General features: G+C 39.3%; 10 protein-coding genes across 10 annotated transcripts; 3 read left to right on the forward strand and 7 right to left on the reverse strand.

The window, feature by feature from the left end:
* Window positions 1-292: 292 nt before the first annotated feature.
* Window positions 293-1,099, forward strand: ATG27 (Atg27p; the record flags this gene model as incomplete). The annotated part of the gene is made up of 1 exon (XM_002497120.1): window positions 293-1,099. The coding sequence occupies one exon, from the start codon at window positions 293-295 to the stop codon at window positions 1,097-1,099; it is 807 nt and encodes a 268-aa protein (XP_002497165.1).
* A 57-nt stretch (window positions 1,100-1,156) lies between these two features.
* Window positions 1,157-1,495, reverse strand: PFD1 (prefolding complex chaperone subunit; the record flags this gene model as incomplete). Its single annotated transcript, XM_002497121.1, has 1 exon — window positions 1,157-1,495. One exon carries the CDS (start codon window positions 1,493-1,495, stop codon window positions 1,157-1,159), a length of 339 nt encoding a protein of 112 aa, XP_002497166.1.
* A 166-nt stretch (window positions 1,496-1,661) lies between these two features.
* On the forward strand, window positions 1,662-2,627 carry ATP12 (ATP synthase complex assembly protein ATP12; the record flags this gene model as incomplete). The annotated part of the gene is made up of 1 exon (XM_002497122.1): window positions 1,662-2,627. One exon carries the CDS (start codon window positions 1,662-1,664, stop codon window positions 2,625-2,627), a length of 966 nt encoding a protein of 321 aa, XP_002497167.1.
* A 127-nt stretch (window positions 2,628-2,754) lies between these two features.
* Window positions 2,755-5,316, reverse strand: RBH1 (Rbh1p; the record flags this gene model as incomplete). Its single annotated transcript, XM_002497123.1, has 1 exon — window positions 2,755-5,316. The coding sequence occupies one exon, from the start codon at window positions 5,314-5,316 to the stop codon at window positions 2,755-2,757; it is 2,562 nt and encodes an 853-aa protein (XP_002497168.1).
* Window positions 5,317-5,746: 430 nt separating this feature from the next.
* Window positions 5,747-7,006, reverse strand: MNN11 (alpha-1,6-mannosyltransferase; the record flags this gene model as incomplete). The annotated part of the gene is made up of 1 exon (XM_002497124.1): window positions 5,747-7,006. One exon carries the CDS (start codon window positions 7,004-7,006, stop codon window positions 5,747-5,749), a length of 1,260 nt encoding a protein of 419 aa, XP_002497169.1.
* Window positions 7,007-7,336: 330 nt separating this feature from the next.
* FEN2 (Fen2p) lies at window positions 7,337-8,830 on the reverse strand (the record flags this gene model as incomplete). Its single annotated transcript, XM_002497125.1, has 1 exon — window positions 7,337-8,830. The coding sequence occupies one exon, from the start codon at window positions 8,828-8,830 to the stop codon at window positions 7,337-7,339; it is 1,494 nt and encodes a 497-aa protein (XP_002497170.1).
* A 112-nt stretch (window positions 8,831-8,942) lies between these two features.
* GON7 (chromatin DNA-binding EKC/KEOPS complex subunit GON7) lies at window positions 8,943-9,335 on the reverse strand (the record flags this gene model as incomplete). Its single annotated transcript, XM_002497126.1, has 1 exon — window positions 8,943-9,335. The coding sequence occupies one exon, from the start codon at window positions 9,333-9,335 to the stop codon at window positions 8,943-8,945; it is 393 nt and encodes a 130-aa protein (XP_002497171.1).
* Window positions 9,336-9,677: 342 nt separating this feature from the next.
* RIM1 (Rim1p) lies at window positions 9,678-10,064 on the reverse strand (the record flags this gene model as incomplete). The annotated part of the gene is made up of 1 exon (XM_002497127.1): window positions 9,678-10,064. One exon carries the CDS (start codon window positions 10,062-10,064, stop codon window positions 9,678-9,680), a length of 387 nt encoding a protein of 128 aa, XP_002497172.1.
* Window positions 10,065-10,836: 772 nt separating this feature from the next.
* Window positions 10,837-11,565, forward strand: ATG36 (Atg36p; the record flags this gene model as incomplete). Its single annotated transcript, XM_002497128.1, has 1 exon — window positions 10,837-11,565. The coding sequence occupies one exon, from the start codon at window positions 10,837-10,839 to the stop codon at window positions 11,563-11,565; it is 729 nt and encodes a 242-aa protein (XP_002497173.1).
* Window positions 11,566-11,839: 274 nt separating this feature from the next.
* Window positions 11,840-14,668, reverse strand: SYP1 (Syp1p; the record flags this gene model as incomplete). Its single annotated transcript, XM_002497129.1, has 1 exon — window positions 11,840-14,668. The coding sequence occupies one exon, from the start codon at window positions 14,666-14,668 to the stop codon at window positions 11,840-11,842; it is 2,829 nt and encodes a 942-aa protein (XP_002497174.1).
* Window positions 14,669-15,156: the final 488 nt, after the last annotated feature.

Raw genomic sequence — 15,156 nt, forward strand, 5'->3', positions numbered from 1 at the left:
AGCTGACATCTTGCTTATTTCTGGAGGGAGGTCCCACTCAAAGGTAAGAACTATCGAACCCTCCTATCCAGTACTCCAAGACTAGCTGGAACTCTACAGAGCCCGTCTAAAGGTGGATCCAGACACGTGATATTCACATGACCATATATCATGTGATTTTTCCTCTATCACCACCCTTTACTGGGCCTGCTTAATGTACGGCTCATACAAGGAACAAACTACGTCAAAAACCCAGTAATTAAAGGTCAATGATCTTTTACCAAAACCTTTAAAACCACTAGTTAACTCCCAAATGAGATTCGTGTTCACTGTAGCAGTCGGTCTGCTGTTTGCACCATGTATCAACGCCATTAAATGTAATTCTGACGATGTTTTGAAGCGCTATGGGATATCAAAGAATACACTCTCGAGCAGTTTGCAAAGAGATACACCACCAAGTAAAACTGCTGAACAATGGTTTTTAGGCATTTGTGAAGAAGATGGGTTCGATGCAGTCCCAGATTGTAATTCAAAAGATATTCTATGTGGTACAACACGCGTTGCTCTACCTGATAAGAATCCCATCTTGACACAAGTTATCGACTTCCCACAAAATATCAAATACAACGTTGAACAACAGGAAAATGGATTCACTTTGAAATTAACAGGTGCCAAATGGGGCTCAGGTCAATATGATGCCTTCATAGAATTTCATTGTAGTGAGAATAGGGATACCGATGACATGACGTTTGACCGTTGGCAAGGTTCTGAAGTTAAACTTTCCGTTCAAGGGCCCTCAGGATGTTTGAAAAAGGATAACAACGGTGGTGAACATGGTGGCGATAGTGGTGGTGATAATGGTAATGATAAACAACCTAACAAGAGTAGCGGTAGTTCGTGGTTTACCTGGTTACTTATATATGCCATCTTGTTCACATTGATTTACCTGTCTATCATATCATATGCAAATACCAGAGGTGGCTCATTCCAAGATTTCAAGGAAGAGTTCTTAGATCGTTCAAAACAGCTAATCACTTCGTTACCAGAATTCGTCAAAGAGATCGCATCTAAATTGTTTGGTAGTAGATCCTCGCCAAGAGGTGGGTACAGTGCGGTATAGGTTGCTATGCTATATTTTCAAAAAGTGATATATATAAAAATACAAATATGCATATACCTATTTACTCTTCTCCATCAATGCTTTGAGATTCTCAACGATTTTTTCAATAGTAGTCTCCAAGTAGTGTTGCTTTATTTTCAATGCCTTGGTCTGTTCTTCCACGATACCAGCATCATGGTTTAAATCTTTCACATATTTCGACTTATCCTGTAGAACAAAAGCCTTACCGAGTCCTCTCCATACCTTATTCACTGGATATGATTCTAGTTCGTTTGTGGTAACTTGTGCCAACTTGTCCTGTCTCTCTAGCATAAGTAATTGCTGGTTCACAGTATTAAGTTGTGCTTTAGAACTTCTGAGGTTTGTGGCCAGCTCTTGGGCCAATTGAGTCGACATAGTGAGATCTCGATTGCTTATTTTCTTGGGCTTAGAGATGCTACTATATGGTTATGTTAGGTTGAGTTATAAGCTCATCGCTTTTTGTCAAAATTTATCGTTATATGATCATCGTAAGTCATAAGGAAAAAACAATAAGAAGAGCTAGATAGACCTTATTAGGACAATGTCTGGTCTCCTTAGATATTCTAGAAATTTTACTGGAGCTTTGCATAGGCAGGTACGTTGGTATGCATCACCTGTATCACCAGCTGGCGTTGATGATGCCGTAGATAAACTGAAGACAGAGACCAACAGGCTATCACAAATCGCTAAAAAATTCTGGGATCAAGTATCTGTTGGTGAGAATGTGCAGAATGGTAAATTAGTTATTCAATTAGATAAAAAACCGGTAAGAACACCTTTGGGTAACCATCTGGCTGTTGACAAAGATAGAAAGATATTGGCGAGACTCTTACAAAAGGAATGGTCTAATATCTCCCACGGATCTGTTAAAACTCACGCTTTACCATTAACGTCTTTGATTGCAAGATGTATCGACTTAGAAGCTGCTAATGCAGAGGGTGCTCATCCTGATCTAAAAGTTAAGATCGGTGGTAATCGTAACGAACTCTCCAACTCCTTACTACGTTATTTGGATACAGATACAATTTTGGTGTTTTCACCAAGAGATGAACTAGAAGGTAAGTTAAGAGCAGCTCAAGATGACATGTATCTGCCCATTATTGGTTCTGTGGAAAAATTCTTGAGCCAACACAGTGACAAACCTATCAGTTTGCAGATATTGGATGCCGATCTCCATGGTTTAAGAGGTAATGCTCAAAAACCTGAAACTTTAGCTGCGGCTAGGAAATTTTTGGATAGTTTGAGCGCTTGGGATTTAGCTATTTTTGAGAAGACGGTCTTAACCACTAAATCATTCATCTGTGGTATACTACTACTGCAAAACAAGGCTTCTACTGATCCGGCAAAGGGTCTGCAATACACTATGGAGGATATTGCCAGAGCAGCTACGTTAGAGACTATCCATCAAACTGAGCGCTGGGGAGAAGTGGAAGATACTCACGACGTTGATAAACGTGACATCAGAAGAAATGTTCATGCTGCGGCAATTGCAGCTTACAAAGCTTAAATTATTACATATGTAGTTCACTTGTGATCTTGCACTAGTGCCCACTTATTATTACTATTATTACAACCGTGTAAATATTAACTTTTAACAAGCAAAAAAAAAAAAAAAAAGAGAGGAATGGATCGTTTCATGGTCTTATGAGTCTGTAGACCTGGTCTGCCACAGCCTTATTTTGAAATTCCAAAAATTGTTCCTCATTCCTGCAAACTAAGAGAAGACCTGTTGTACCAATTCTCCTAATATCATTTAATCCCACTAATAGCGTATCATCATTTTTACCATTTTCCAAAAACTTGAAGAGGACACGAAGCAGGAGCCCTTTGTATTCACAAGCATACAAATCTACCATAGTGGAAAGTTGTTCTTGCCACGTAGTGGTCTCTGAATGAACGTATCTTTTTACTTTTATATTCGGTAAAAGTAACCTTGTATTAGCGGCACTAGCGGCCAGTTTGAAAGCACTTGAATCCGAAATCATCGAAGATGACTGATCACTTAGGAGGGATGAACCATTGCTTGATAGAGTTCCTGCAGTCATAGAATTAGGTAATGAATGGGACAATAGGTGGGCGGGTATTACATCTCCTTTTATGCAGTGTTGTAAGAAGTTTTGTAATCTGTTAGCTTCCACACATCTTATATTCAAAAAGTTGCCTCCTTCAGAAAATGTGTTGGCCATAAATTCGCTAAAGGGAACGTTCAACTGCACATCCTGTGCACCGCCTCTAGAGCATTTCCATTGTGGTGTGATACGGGCGGCAAGCTTACAGAAATAAATTTCCTTCTCCTCATGGACCACTAAGACGGTTTCATTTTTATTTGATTTTACAATTGTCAATTTCAATTTTTCGGCCTTTATTGGTTCCCATAATCTTCCATTCCAGCTGGAAACTCTGGTAATTTTACTTTCAAAGATGGTACTTTCATTATTCAACCCAATGCCAGAAGGAATTCCAACGCCATTGTTAGACTTTAGTAAAGAGTTCATACTGCTCTTAGAAGACAATGAGGATGAAGTAGCAGATCTGGGGCCAAATAAACTTGAACTCGAATTTTGGTTGTTTAGTGAAAACCCACTATCATTACTGGTATCAATGTTCGAATTCTTCTTACTCTTTGGTTTGAATAAACTGAGTAAAGAGAAAGATTTACGGTTATGAAAGCTTGGTTTGTAAATATCGGCGGTTGGGTTAAAGATAGAACTCTCTTGGCCATCAGTATCGTCATCGCTTTCGATATCAATAACTTCGATATCACCTTCCACTACTGGATCAGTTTTCTCAATCGACGAATGTTGTGACATGGTTTTGCACTCTTTCATCTCTGGAGTCTCTAGTGCTGTTTGAGAAAGATTCATATCAATACTTTTATCCAATTCTAACAATTTGGAACAACTTAATTGTTCGATATCTCTCAATGAAGGCGACTTAAACATGCTGTTGTCACTGGCACTTCTTTTTGGTGTGTCGTTCAAATCAATATCTTGCATCATTGAGGATAATGGCCTCTGTAAAGGTTTAGACTTGTGTAGCTTGAAAGAATTTTGCTTGAAATCTTTGATAGAATTTTCCTTGGCCTTTTGAGATTCTACTACTTGTTGGGGCATTTGAATAGCAATGCCGCTGTAAGTATCAGGTCTTAAATCTTCCAGTTTTTGATGCTTGAATTTAAAGGATTGGAAAGGATGCGAAGATCTTGCCATTGGCGCTAAGGTACTACTCTGTAGCAAAGGTGGGATAACGTTCTTTTTGTCAAACAACTTCTGAAAGCAGAATTTCCAATGGCTTTCCCATTGCATAGCATCCACACATTGTAATTGTAGATGAACGTCACTACTAGTAGGTGTACGTAACTCAGTACCGGAATCAATAAGTGTTACAACTTCCAGATCATATTCCCTCAATGCTGGAAACAAAAGAGTTCTACCCAAATTTAATAAGTTAGATTCACCTTCGGCTAATCGTTGTAAAAGGTGACTGGATGAATTTGTGGGAGCAGGCAACTCCCCACAATTTACTTTGAAAATAGCCAATTCACCATTGGACAATTGAAAAATTTCCACCAATAGTTCTCGGTATCCAAATCTTTCCGTGGTTAAACGGAAATAGTCCCTCTTGGCTACGCGTCGAATATCTAGTAGTGGAGGTGAGACTAGGTCAAAAGTTTGGGATAAAAGATCATGAACTTGGTTTAAATTTAAAATGTTACAGTTGGCAATGTTGTAGTTAGAACCAAATTGGTATTGGAACGCATGAATCATGGACTTTAGTTGTAATGTCTCTGCTGCCCACATATGATGAAACTGTATCAATGCCATGTATATCTTTATGACACTTTGAGTAAAATTAGGTTCAGTTCTCATTCTGAAAGCAGAAGTGTCCTTGTTAAAGATTAATTTGATAGAACCAAATAAAACATCCTTATATGTGTTTAACAGTTCAACTTCTGCAAAGAGTCGTGCCGGTAACAACTCACTTGGTGATGTTACTAACGTATGCTTAGCGATAAGTACTTTTAAAGAATTGGTAACGAATTCTAAGATTACTTTCACATCTTTCATATACTTTTGAGCAGCTTTTGGACTCGGTCTTAGAGTCTCACAAAACGCTAGCAGTTCTCTCAAGACGCCAACGTGCTCTTGTTGCACCTGCTTGAACTTCAACATCCTAGTCTCATTAACCATAAGCATTGCTAGGTGAACTTTCTTCCCTCCCGTCTTCTAATCTTGTTCTTGCAAGTGAAAAGTTCTTCACAGAGTCTTGCATACGACTAGTCATCAAGCTAGAGCTGAGATGAATTCCATCCCTACTTCATCCTACTTGTAGTAGTAGTGTGCTGGTGATGAACCAGTTCTCTCTTTTTTTTCGCGTTACGCGTCACCTCATCGCGAACCGTTATAGTAATAAGAATGCTGAGTTCAGTAAGAGATGGTTAAACGTCTTTAAGCTTAACAGACGGCGCAGTACCCTTTGCCTACTGTAGGAATACCCTGCAATTGGAGTGACTTGTGTTGAATGCAAGTCATTATTCCCTTGCCAATACATGCATACATACATGCAGATATGCACATATATACATATATACATTCAGTTATGGTATAATACAAATAGAATATCATCTTACTTCCTCGTCTGAGCGTAAAAAGTATTGATGTCAGATGCACAGGACCCTCTTTGTTTACAGCCCTTCAAAGATATCACTAAATCGCCTTCTGTGTAGTGCATTACGGGTTTAGCATCTGGACCCGGTGCTGCGAAGCCCTTTACTGGATCATAAGTAGCAGCTATAATCTTATTCGAGACAACAGCTGTTCTCTTCAACAATTGTGGATGCCATTGTAGCAAATGGCCCAAACTGCTTTCGAAACTTGGCCAATCGTAATCCATAAATAGTGGATCTATTAGATATTCCAAAAATGCCTTACCGTACAAGTCTGTGGAAACTAGGAAAGTTGAGAGATCGAAAACCCCATCAGGACCCTGTGGCACGATTATCTTAGTGCCAGCAGTTTGGAAATGCTTATAGGTTTTGATGTTGGAATTTGGTACCACTGGTTTGTCTTTCAATAAACCCAATTCTAAAATTTTAGGGTTTAGAATATGTTGTTGTAAGGGTAAATTTGTTTTCATGATAACTGCATCCTGATCAACAAACATTAAATATTTGGCCTGAGGAAATGCATGCATTGCGGCTCTCATTATTAGGGGCTTAATATATTCGTAACTTGCATGTGGATTTTGACTCTTTAACAAGGGGATAAACTCTTGGATCCAACGAACGTAAACACCATAATTGTGCCTTTGAGCATAGTCGACTCTATTTTGAACGATGTCTACGATGGTGTCCACGGGGTAGTTTTCAAAATCAATTAGTGTAACAATGACAATTTCTGGATGGTTACTCTCCTTACGATAAACCAATTTACCATGATCTAAAAATGATCTCTTAACTAATAGAATTTGATCAGTGGTTTTCTTCTTCTCATCGTCACTTAATGGTTTATCCTGAGTGTTTAAAACAAATTTAGATTCACCATTTAATTCTGTTCTTAAGGTAAATAAACCTTTAATTCCAATTTCTCTTAGAACGCTTCCATGCTCAATATAGGGGAAAATGAATTGTCGAGATGCAGGAATTTCATTTTGGTAATAACCATGTTCAACTGGATAAACTTTTCCTGATCCTGACCTTAATTGGAAAAGACTGCTTAGGAAATAAACTAAAAGCGTGAATCCTGTTAGGATTGAAATTGATTTCCTTTGTAACGGGGTCAATTTTTTCAAAGCTCTCTGTAAAGAATCCAGTTTAGAAATCCCAAGTGACCATGCCCAAGATTTTTTTGATCCGGACTTCAGTTTAGATTTGGGTTTAAGAACCATCTTTAAACCGTAAAAAATAGTAATTAGAAGAAGCAGCGTGAAACTAAATACCTGAATCTGCTACTTCTAGCACTATCTAAGGGCTTCTTCAATCTCAGAAGATGGATGAATATCTATATTTATATGTATTTATATTTGTATCATTGTGCGTTTAAAAGGTGAAATCAGACGTGTTGTTGACCTCTAAAGAAGAAAAAAAAATGAGAAAACACCTTATATCATATCATACGATCAGTAATTAGGCGACAATTATACAAGAGTATATTATAAAGTATACCATTTGTGCTGGGGCCCTTGGAATAATTTTCCCATGTCGCGCAGGTTCAAAAATCATACCACATTGACTTGCTGGATTTGTTGCTCTTCTTCATCGTCGTCTTCGTCGTCATTTTCAATTATGTCATTAGCATCGATATAGGCTAATTGCTGTTTCTTGCCATAATCTCTGATTTGACATTTTCTTATGAGAACTGATACAATACCACTCGCAATGGCTGTCGCCATTAATGCATAACATCCTTTTTCAAAATGAGGCGTTGTAGTTGCAGAATAAAATACCAGTGACCACCATGCATTGACTGCGCCCGAAAACATATTCATGGATGCTAATACAATTGCTCTTTCCTGTAAATCTTCATGACATACAACGTTTGCCCATGCAAAGAATACAGCTTGACCTGCGTATCCTATACCACCCAAATACTGAGCGGTAAACATGACATTTGGGTTTAACGGATTAGCGCGGATCATAATGGCCACTATACACATGGCCACAGCGATGAAAATGGCCACATGCCAATGGCGAGCCCTTTTGAATTTGGATAAATAAACTGCAGCTAACAGCGTAGATAAGACACCAACTGCGAAAATCCCCGAAGGATAGTTATTTCTATGCGAAAGCGAATAACCCTGATTGTGTAGCCATAGGGCGAATGTCGAATTTGATGCAAAACTTAAGTTTTCACCACCAAGAACCCAAACTAATGAGAAAAGGTACCAATGCCATTTCTTAAGCACACGAGGAATCACAGACCAGTCTAGTTTTAGACTTTCATCCCTTGCAGGTAGTCGTCTTCTGGCATATTGTAATTCCTGATCTGTAAATATTATTGTCTTCATACTTAACCAATTTTTACCATCAGTTGTCTTTTCAGGGACTCCAGGGAAAAATATTAATCCATAGAGTGCAATGGGGCATGTAATGCAAAAGTCAATAACGAACAACCATCTCCAACCTGACATACCATAACGACCGTTTAAATCGTTATAAATTTTAACTTGCATAAAACCACTAAACATCGACCCTATTAGACCCGAACTAGTGAAAATGGCACTTCGAATTGGTAATTCACTCTCTTTATACCAAGATCCCAAAATTAAATGCGTACCGGAAAAGGTACAACTTTCGAAAAGGGCTTGAAAAAACCTAATAGCACAACACTGTCCAAAGGTATGCACTTGTGACATACCCAATGTCAGAATCCCCCAACTTAATGTACAGAAACTTAACCAAATTCGCGGCGGTATCACTAGCAGTAAAAGATTGTTGGGTAGCATACCGATGATGTATCCAACTGTGAAGCATGTATTAGTAACGTTCAAATCGTCATCTTTCAATTGCAGCGCTTCCTGCATTCCTGAAATATATGCATTGGTAAATCCAACACGATCCACATAGTTGATCCAGTATTGTAGGCATACAAATGAAAGAACGAAAAGGTCAATCTTGAACAAAAGGTAACGCTTATTGACCGAGGAACCATTTCCTTCAGATTGAACACTCTTCACACTTTCATGCGACTCATCTGGACCTCTTTTAGCCATTCTCTCTCCTCACTATGCTCTTCGATGAACAGTATTGTTACGCGAAACATGGTCCAAGTTCTTCCTTCACTCTCATCACATCAATCGACCGTACCTCATGACCGTGACTCATTCATTGGCTACTATCATCACCATTATTATCATCATCACCGCCGTCAAGGAGATCTTTGATCTCCTTGTTAATTCTGTTATCCCGGTCTTTATCCTGATCTAATTTAGCCTTTTTTCTTTTGGCATGTTCCATACGATCAGTGAGGAATTTGTTAATATCGTCTTGTAATCCAGTCAATTGAGCTCTGAGGCAACCTAATGCAGTAAATTCACCGTTATCCATTTGTTTTGGTGGGGCGGGTTTATCCTTATCTACTTGGCCAGCATTCAAAACGTGAGGACTTGGACCGGTAGTGACACCATCCGTAGTCTGATACTGAGGACCTGATGGGTCAACAACAAATTGTTTCTCCAAATCGGGAGAGCTATAGCTGGCAAATGGCAGAGTAGACATCTATAGGATAATGTGAAGTGAGTTCCTTTTGTTTACGGTTCCTTTGAAGTCCTTGTTAGTTAGTTATAGGCTCAAGTATTGGTTTACGTACTATGTACAATGGTATTTAACGCTCGAGAGAGAACTTTGTTCGTATGCAGTGACGATAATACCAATAATGTGTCAAGATTTGAATAAATATTACGATGGCAGTAATTTTAGCAGACTGCTGGGGGTCAATTTAGCTTTCACATTTTGTATATTTCTTATTATAGCTTACATCTTATTAATATTCCGGTATCTCAATTGACACTTGTTATAAATATGTTAAAATAGCGAGACATTTAGGACTAAGACCAGAAATCATTGAGTTTCTTCAGTGGATTCAGTCTTTCCATTTTTCAGTAAGTTGAAATCCTTTTGCACAAGGTTCAAGATAGTGCCTCTAGAGCCATCTTCTCTTTCAAAGGTATAATTACTAGCATCTGCCTCCACATAGACGAGAGCACCTTTCCTCACGTATTGGGTTAAGAAACTGATTTGAGTATCGTTGAAAACGGTAACGTTAAACCAATTAGTTTGGCCCTCTCTTCTTGGTTGGGATGCAACGCTATATTTCAAATATCTGTTATTATTCTGAGAAGTGTATTCTGTAAATTCACTACCGACACGACCGACAATGGTCATCTTGGAGAGATCCAATTTGCGAGAAGTTGCATGGAAGCCACGTTGAAAGATAGGACGGAACATTTTCGAATAGATTTCAATGGTTCTTTACCGATATTATTCACTTCGACTGTGTTGAAGTTTGGTGTCATTTTCAATTCACTTCGGTTAGTTTCCCTATGAAAAAACGATAAGATACATTAAAGAGAGGACAAAGGCAAAAGATACCAATGATAGTGTCATTTGAACGAATGGGGGGTTGATATTAGCATGCCAGCAGGTAATATGAATGCCAGGTAGCACTAAAGACAATTAGTGTCGCACGGAAATGAACGAAGGAGCGTTAGAAGCATGCGATGCAGTGTGGGAGTCAGACAAGGCTAATGGCCGAGCAATGGGACTTATCTTCTGATAGATGAATTGCTAAATCGATGAGACTCGTCTATATTGCTGAATGGTAAGGTAATTGAACTTCAATCGGGAAGCCCTAATCTGAAGTTTCGCAGCAACCCTAGGGTACATATGTAGGGCATGTATCTAGTCCTAATCCGGAGTTTCCCTCATTTGAACGAAACCCTAAAGACGGAGGGGTGCCTTGCTCATCGCTAGAGGGGTGACAAGTTGAGTCAACCCAGCAGACTCCAGCATTATGGACAAATTGTAGTTTCAAATAAGCCATTAAAAGTCACCAACCCTCTAATAATTGGCCTTTAGGACCTCTGAAGGCGTTGTGCTAACATCCCTTTTTTACTTCTAAATTCTCATAGACATAGGGTTGAAAGCAGCAAATATATCCAGCCTTCTCTGTATTTGCTGTTATCATTATTAAAATCTCGTCAGATTTAGTTCTTGGAAAATGTTCAACGGTTTTAAAAGGCAGCGAGGCTCATGGTCTGCTATGCAAGCAACTATTGCATATACAAGTCTGCAAGATGCTCATCCCAGTGATGTGGAAGTTGATTGTCAAAGTATAGATTCCTTTGGTGACATTAGAGTTTTGAACAACCCCAATATCGAGCCGGCAAATACCAACGATGTTACTATAAGTGACACTCTAATTAATAGAAACGATGGCGGATTTGATGAAAGTGAAGAAATTACGTCTAATGAATTGGCTATTCTATCAACCACAAGTTCTTCAGCTTCAATATCATCATTAGATCAAATAGCACCAGAAATATGCCCTGTGCATTCAGGCAATTCTCAAAAGGTTGATGAATGGTGTATCAAAAATGAGCAGGCAGGTGAAACCGTTTTTCCTGGAGATTTAACTTGGAGACAGGATGTTGGTGATAATTTTACGCACCCTTTGCTAAGTGGTCTTTCGAGGGATCAGATCTTGGCCATAAGAAGATTCTCCAAGGAATTGTTACCGTTACTGCGTCGAACTCGTCATAATGTTCAAAATAATAATAATAAATTTCCTCGTCGTTATAGGGATATTCCTTCAGTCTTCTACGTGAGACCTTCTCCTTCTCAAGAACTGCACCGCTGCTCCGAAGATAGCAGCTCATTCACAGATAGATCCTGGTTAGGTTGGACGATGGTACCAAGGTTTACAGAATCGGATATTGGACCATATTGACGGGTAGAAAAGGGTAAAATAGGATAAGTTGGGTTTTATAATGTAAGGTAAGACAAGGCAAGGTAAGGTAAGGAAAGGCAAGGTAATGAATGGGTAAAACTATTTTGTATTTTTTTAATCTACTATTCGGTATATACAAACGAATTAATAGATCTCTTTCGTCATCATAAAATGGTCGGTTTAACATTTCTTTTTTTTTTTTTTTTTTTGCTGGTATTATTACACATGAAATCGATGGATAGTTAAAACTTTGGAAGTATAAGGATAGTAAAAATCATTGAGAAAGACCGTAGTAGTTGCCTGCAGTCAAAGTTCTTGTACAGTTCACAAGATCCCACGGACCTCCAAAAGGATTGTTTTCATCTAAATCTTGTGCTCTTAATGAGATTCCGCTACCAATGTCACCTTCGCGTGGACCCTGTCCGCGAATGATGAATTTCGTAGAGACACCATTCTCAGATTCGCATGCAGTACGATCAGTAATAAATCTGGCAATTAACCTTTCTTCGCCATTCCTATGTAGCACTAATGGTTCCTTAAATCTCCATGCAATCCTCTTCTTTTCTTTGCTAAAGGAACCTTGTGGTTTTGATAAAGCGCTATTGGTCTCGGCGCCTGCAATGGAGACAAATACTGCTACATCTTCCAAAACTAACTTATTAACTTCCAATGGTACCGAAGGGGAGAATTTAATGGTTAGAACTACACTTGCTTGGTGTGGTTCAAACCTCCAAACCGGTTGAATGGTTACTGGTGGTGATGGATTGTCCATGGAGTATTTCACGGCCCCTAAAGTTCTGCCATCAATGAATAATGGGTTGACTTTAAAGAACTCTGCCTCTGTACGCTGGATGAAAGCTTGGTTTAAGACCATCTTAGAGAAATTGTTGGCTTTATCGATCTTTAGATTAATTTCAATAGGTAACGGTGTGTTCATAGCAGTGTTGGAGACGTAATTAAGAGCCAATTCACCGATTAATTGTGAATCCACCACAATACCTTCCCTGAAAGTACAACTGATCACTTCTGCAATACTTGCATTAAGACCATAGGCAGAGGTACCCTCGAGAGAAGAGTGCTGGAAAACGTTTTGCCCTTTTGTAGATGTAGAAGGGCCAGTCACTTGTGGGTTTAAAACGGTCAGATCACCAGTCACCTGTGATCTTAACAAGTTATTTGCACTTTCTCTGGTACCTTCTGCAGAACTGACCATCTCAGGTGAAGCAATATTGTTGATTGGTAAACCAGCGCTACCTGCGTTGCTGGAAAGTGGGACGGAACCTTGGTCAATGTTTCCACCTAAATTTGGGGCACCTTGGCCTGCGGAATTAGCAGGAGCAAAATTGTTGTTAATGGGACCTTGACGGGGAAAGCTAGATGGTACATCTGAACCATCGAGACCACCAACCACAGGGCCGCTTGCACCAAGACCACTAACAGACGTTCTGTTTTCTGTTGTAGCAGAGTTTCTATTCATTGGATCAATAGAACCGTTTCTTACAGGTGGTAGCGTAGGTGCTTTAACGTTATTTAGTGGAGCAGCATTGTTGGAATTGGGCCTCAAGACGCCCATATTTTGCTGAGGAGGATCATAAATCTGTTGATGAGATCGTTGTGGTTCTTGCCTATCTAGTGGTCTCGTGGGAGCCTGTGTCATGTTAGGAGAATTCATTGTATCCGTTGTTCCATAACTACTGGTGTTTAAATTGCTGGCAGCTGTCGCAGCTGGAGTAGGTTCTGCGTAAGAACCTGAAACTGTGGAATTTGGTGGTTGGTAATAACCAGATCCCGTAGATTCAGGGACCGCTCCGCCAGGAACGGCTCCACCAGGTGCGGTCCTAGTATCACTGCCGCTACCGGCACCACCGGCACCAACACCATCAAAGTAAGAGCCGCGGGTATCATCGTCCTTATTAAAGTCAGCTGCTCTAGGACCAGCATCTCCACCGTTATCCCGTAGAGTATCTCTAGCATGGGTCGCAGAACCAGACCTTCTAAGGGAGTATTCGTCATCTGAAGGTTCATGAATAATGGAAGACTGTTGAGGTCCACCCATTTCGGAATTCCTTCTGGATCTTAGTTTTCCCTTACCAAAGATAGAGCCCACCTTAGATCTCAGTTTACTCTGAGGCTTTTTCCCGGTAGTTCCGGGCCCAGAAGAAGATCCGCTGTTGGCACCATCAGAAAATTCGTCGTTATTCAAATCGTGATGTAAAACTGTATTGCCCGTAGATTGGGAAGTAAATCTGTGACCAATATTACCGACAGTGCCAAATACGCTCTTTCTCTTTTCACGGTTACCACCAGCGGGACTTGGACTTGGGCTTGCTCCATCAACCGCTACTGGTGTAGGTTGAAAACTGTACCTACTTGCTTCACGAGCAAACCTATCAATTTCCACATCAGGGTCGAATTCTAAAAATTTTTCCATGGATTCTTCACTCTGCTTAGAAGTACTCAAAATGTAGTCACCGTAACCGGTTTGATACCTTAATGCGCATTTCTTTAAAGTTGCTAACCGATCATGATCAATGGTTTCGAAAAGTTCGAATAGCATGGGTCCTTGCGTATCCCAACGCTTACTCAACTCGTCTAATTTACCATCACGATCGTTGGTCCTCACCAAATAATCGATATTGGCCGCCACTTGACTCAGATTCGAATGCATTTTCTTAGATTGTGACCATCTATGATCATTTTCATTGGCTCTTTCCAATCCCCCAATAACTTCTTCCTCTAAGGTGTTACAAAATTCAGAGGAAGCTCTTAAATCTGCTTTCAATTCATCAACAATGGCAAGCCAAATAGATTCCAAATCCCCTAATGACTCAAAATTGAAATTACCCATCTCTTGTTCAGTAAGAACCTTGGTTTCTAACATCTGACTCTTTAAAATTTTGTTCAAATCCTCGTTATCGTCAATAATTTTCCTCAACTGCTGCGTATAAGATTTCTTCAGATTGGCAATCTCCTTGAAGAATAAGTAGAAATTCTTATTGATTAATTTCGCCTGTGAAAGACGAATCCTTACAGTTTCACTTGCTTCATACGGTCCCTTGGTTGTCAGTATGCTATCAGCATACTTGGTCCTTTCTTGAGACATGACTTAATGGTCCAATAGCTCTAGTATCGATGCTCTGGAAGTGTATATAATGGTGGTGATGAGATTGGCATTGTTCTTCAATCTCCTCAGGATCCCTTGAATAGGAGTGGGGGTCGCATGATACGAACATTAAAATAATCTAAGACACATTAGAGGATTAAATATTCGAAAATAGTATCCATTCAGAATTTCCAGTCATTAGTAAGATTTTACTTCAGTTGAGAAGTGATTGCACGGAAATTTATGGGATCAAATTTGGTTATTGTAGGAATGAGTTATACTAGAATATTGAACACTTTTTTCTAGAAGAAAAATTGTAAGACGATATAATTTTGAAAAATAGGAATATTCAAAAACAAAATTCGTTGGATTATTCCAATGTATCAGTTTAGTTTTAATTCAGTCCCTAGTGCCCTATGAATTTTTTAATATTTTAATATTTTATTTCACAATGTAATTCTTTTTTTTTCTGCGCGTCAGTGTGTCGC

This window comes from Zygosaccharomyces rouxii, assembly GCF_000026365.1.
Source record: "Zygosaccharomyces rouxii strain CBS732 chromosome D complete sequence".
Lineage (NCBI taxonomy): Eukaryota > Fungi > Ascomycota > Saccharomycetes > Saccharomycetales > Saccharomycetaceae > Zygosaccharomyces > Zygosaccharomyces rouxii.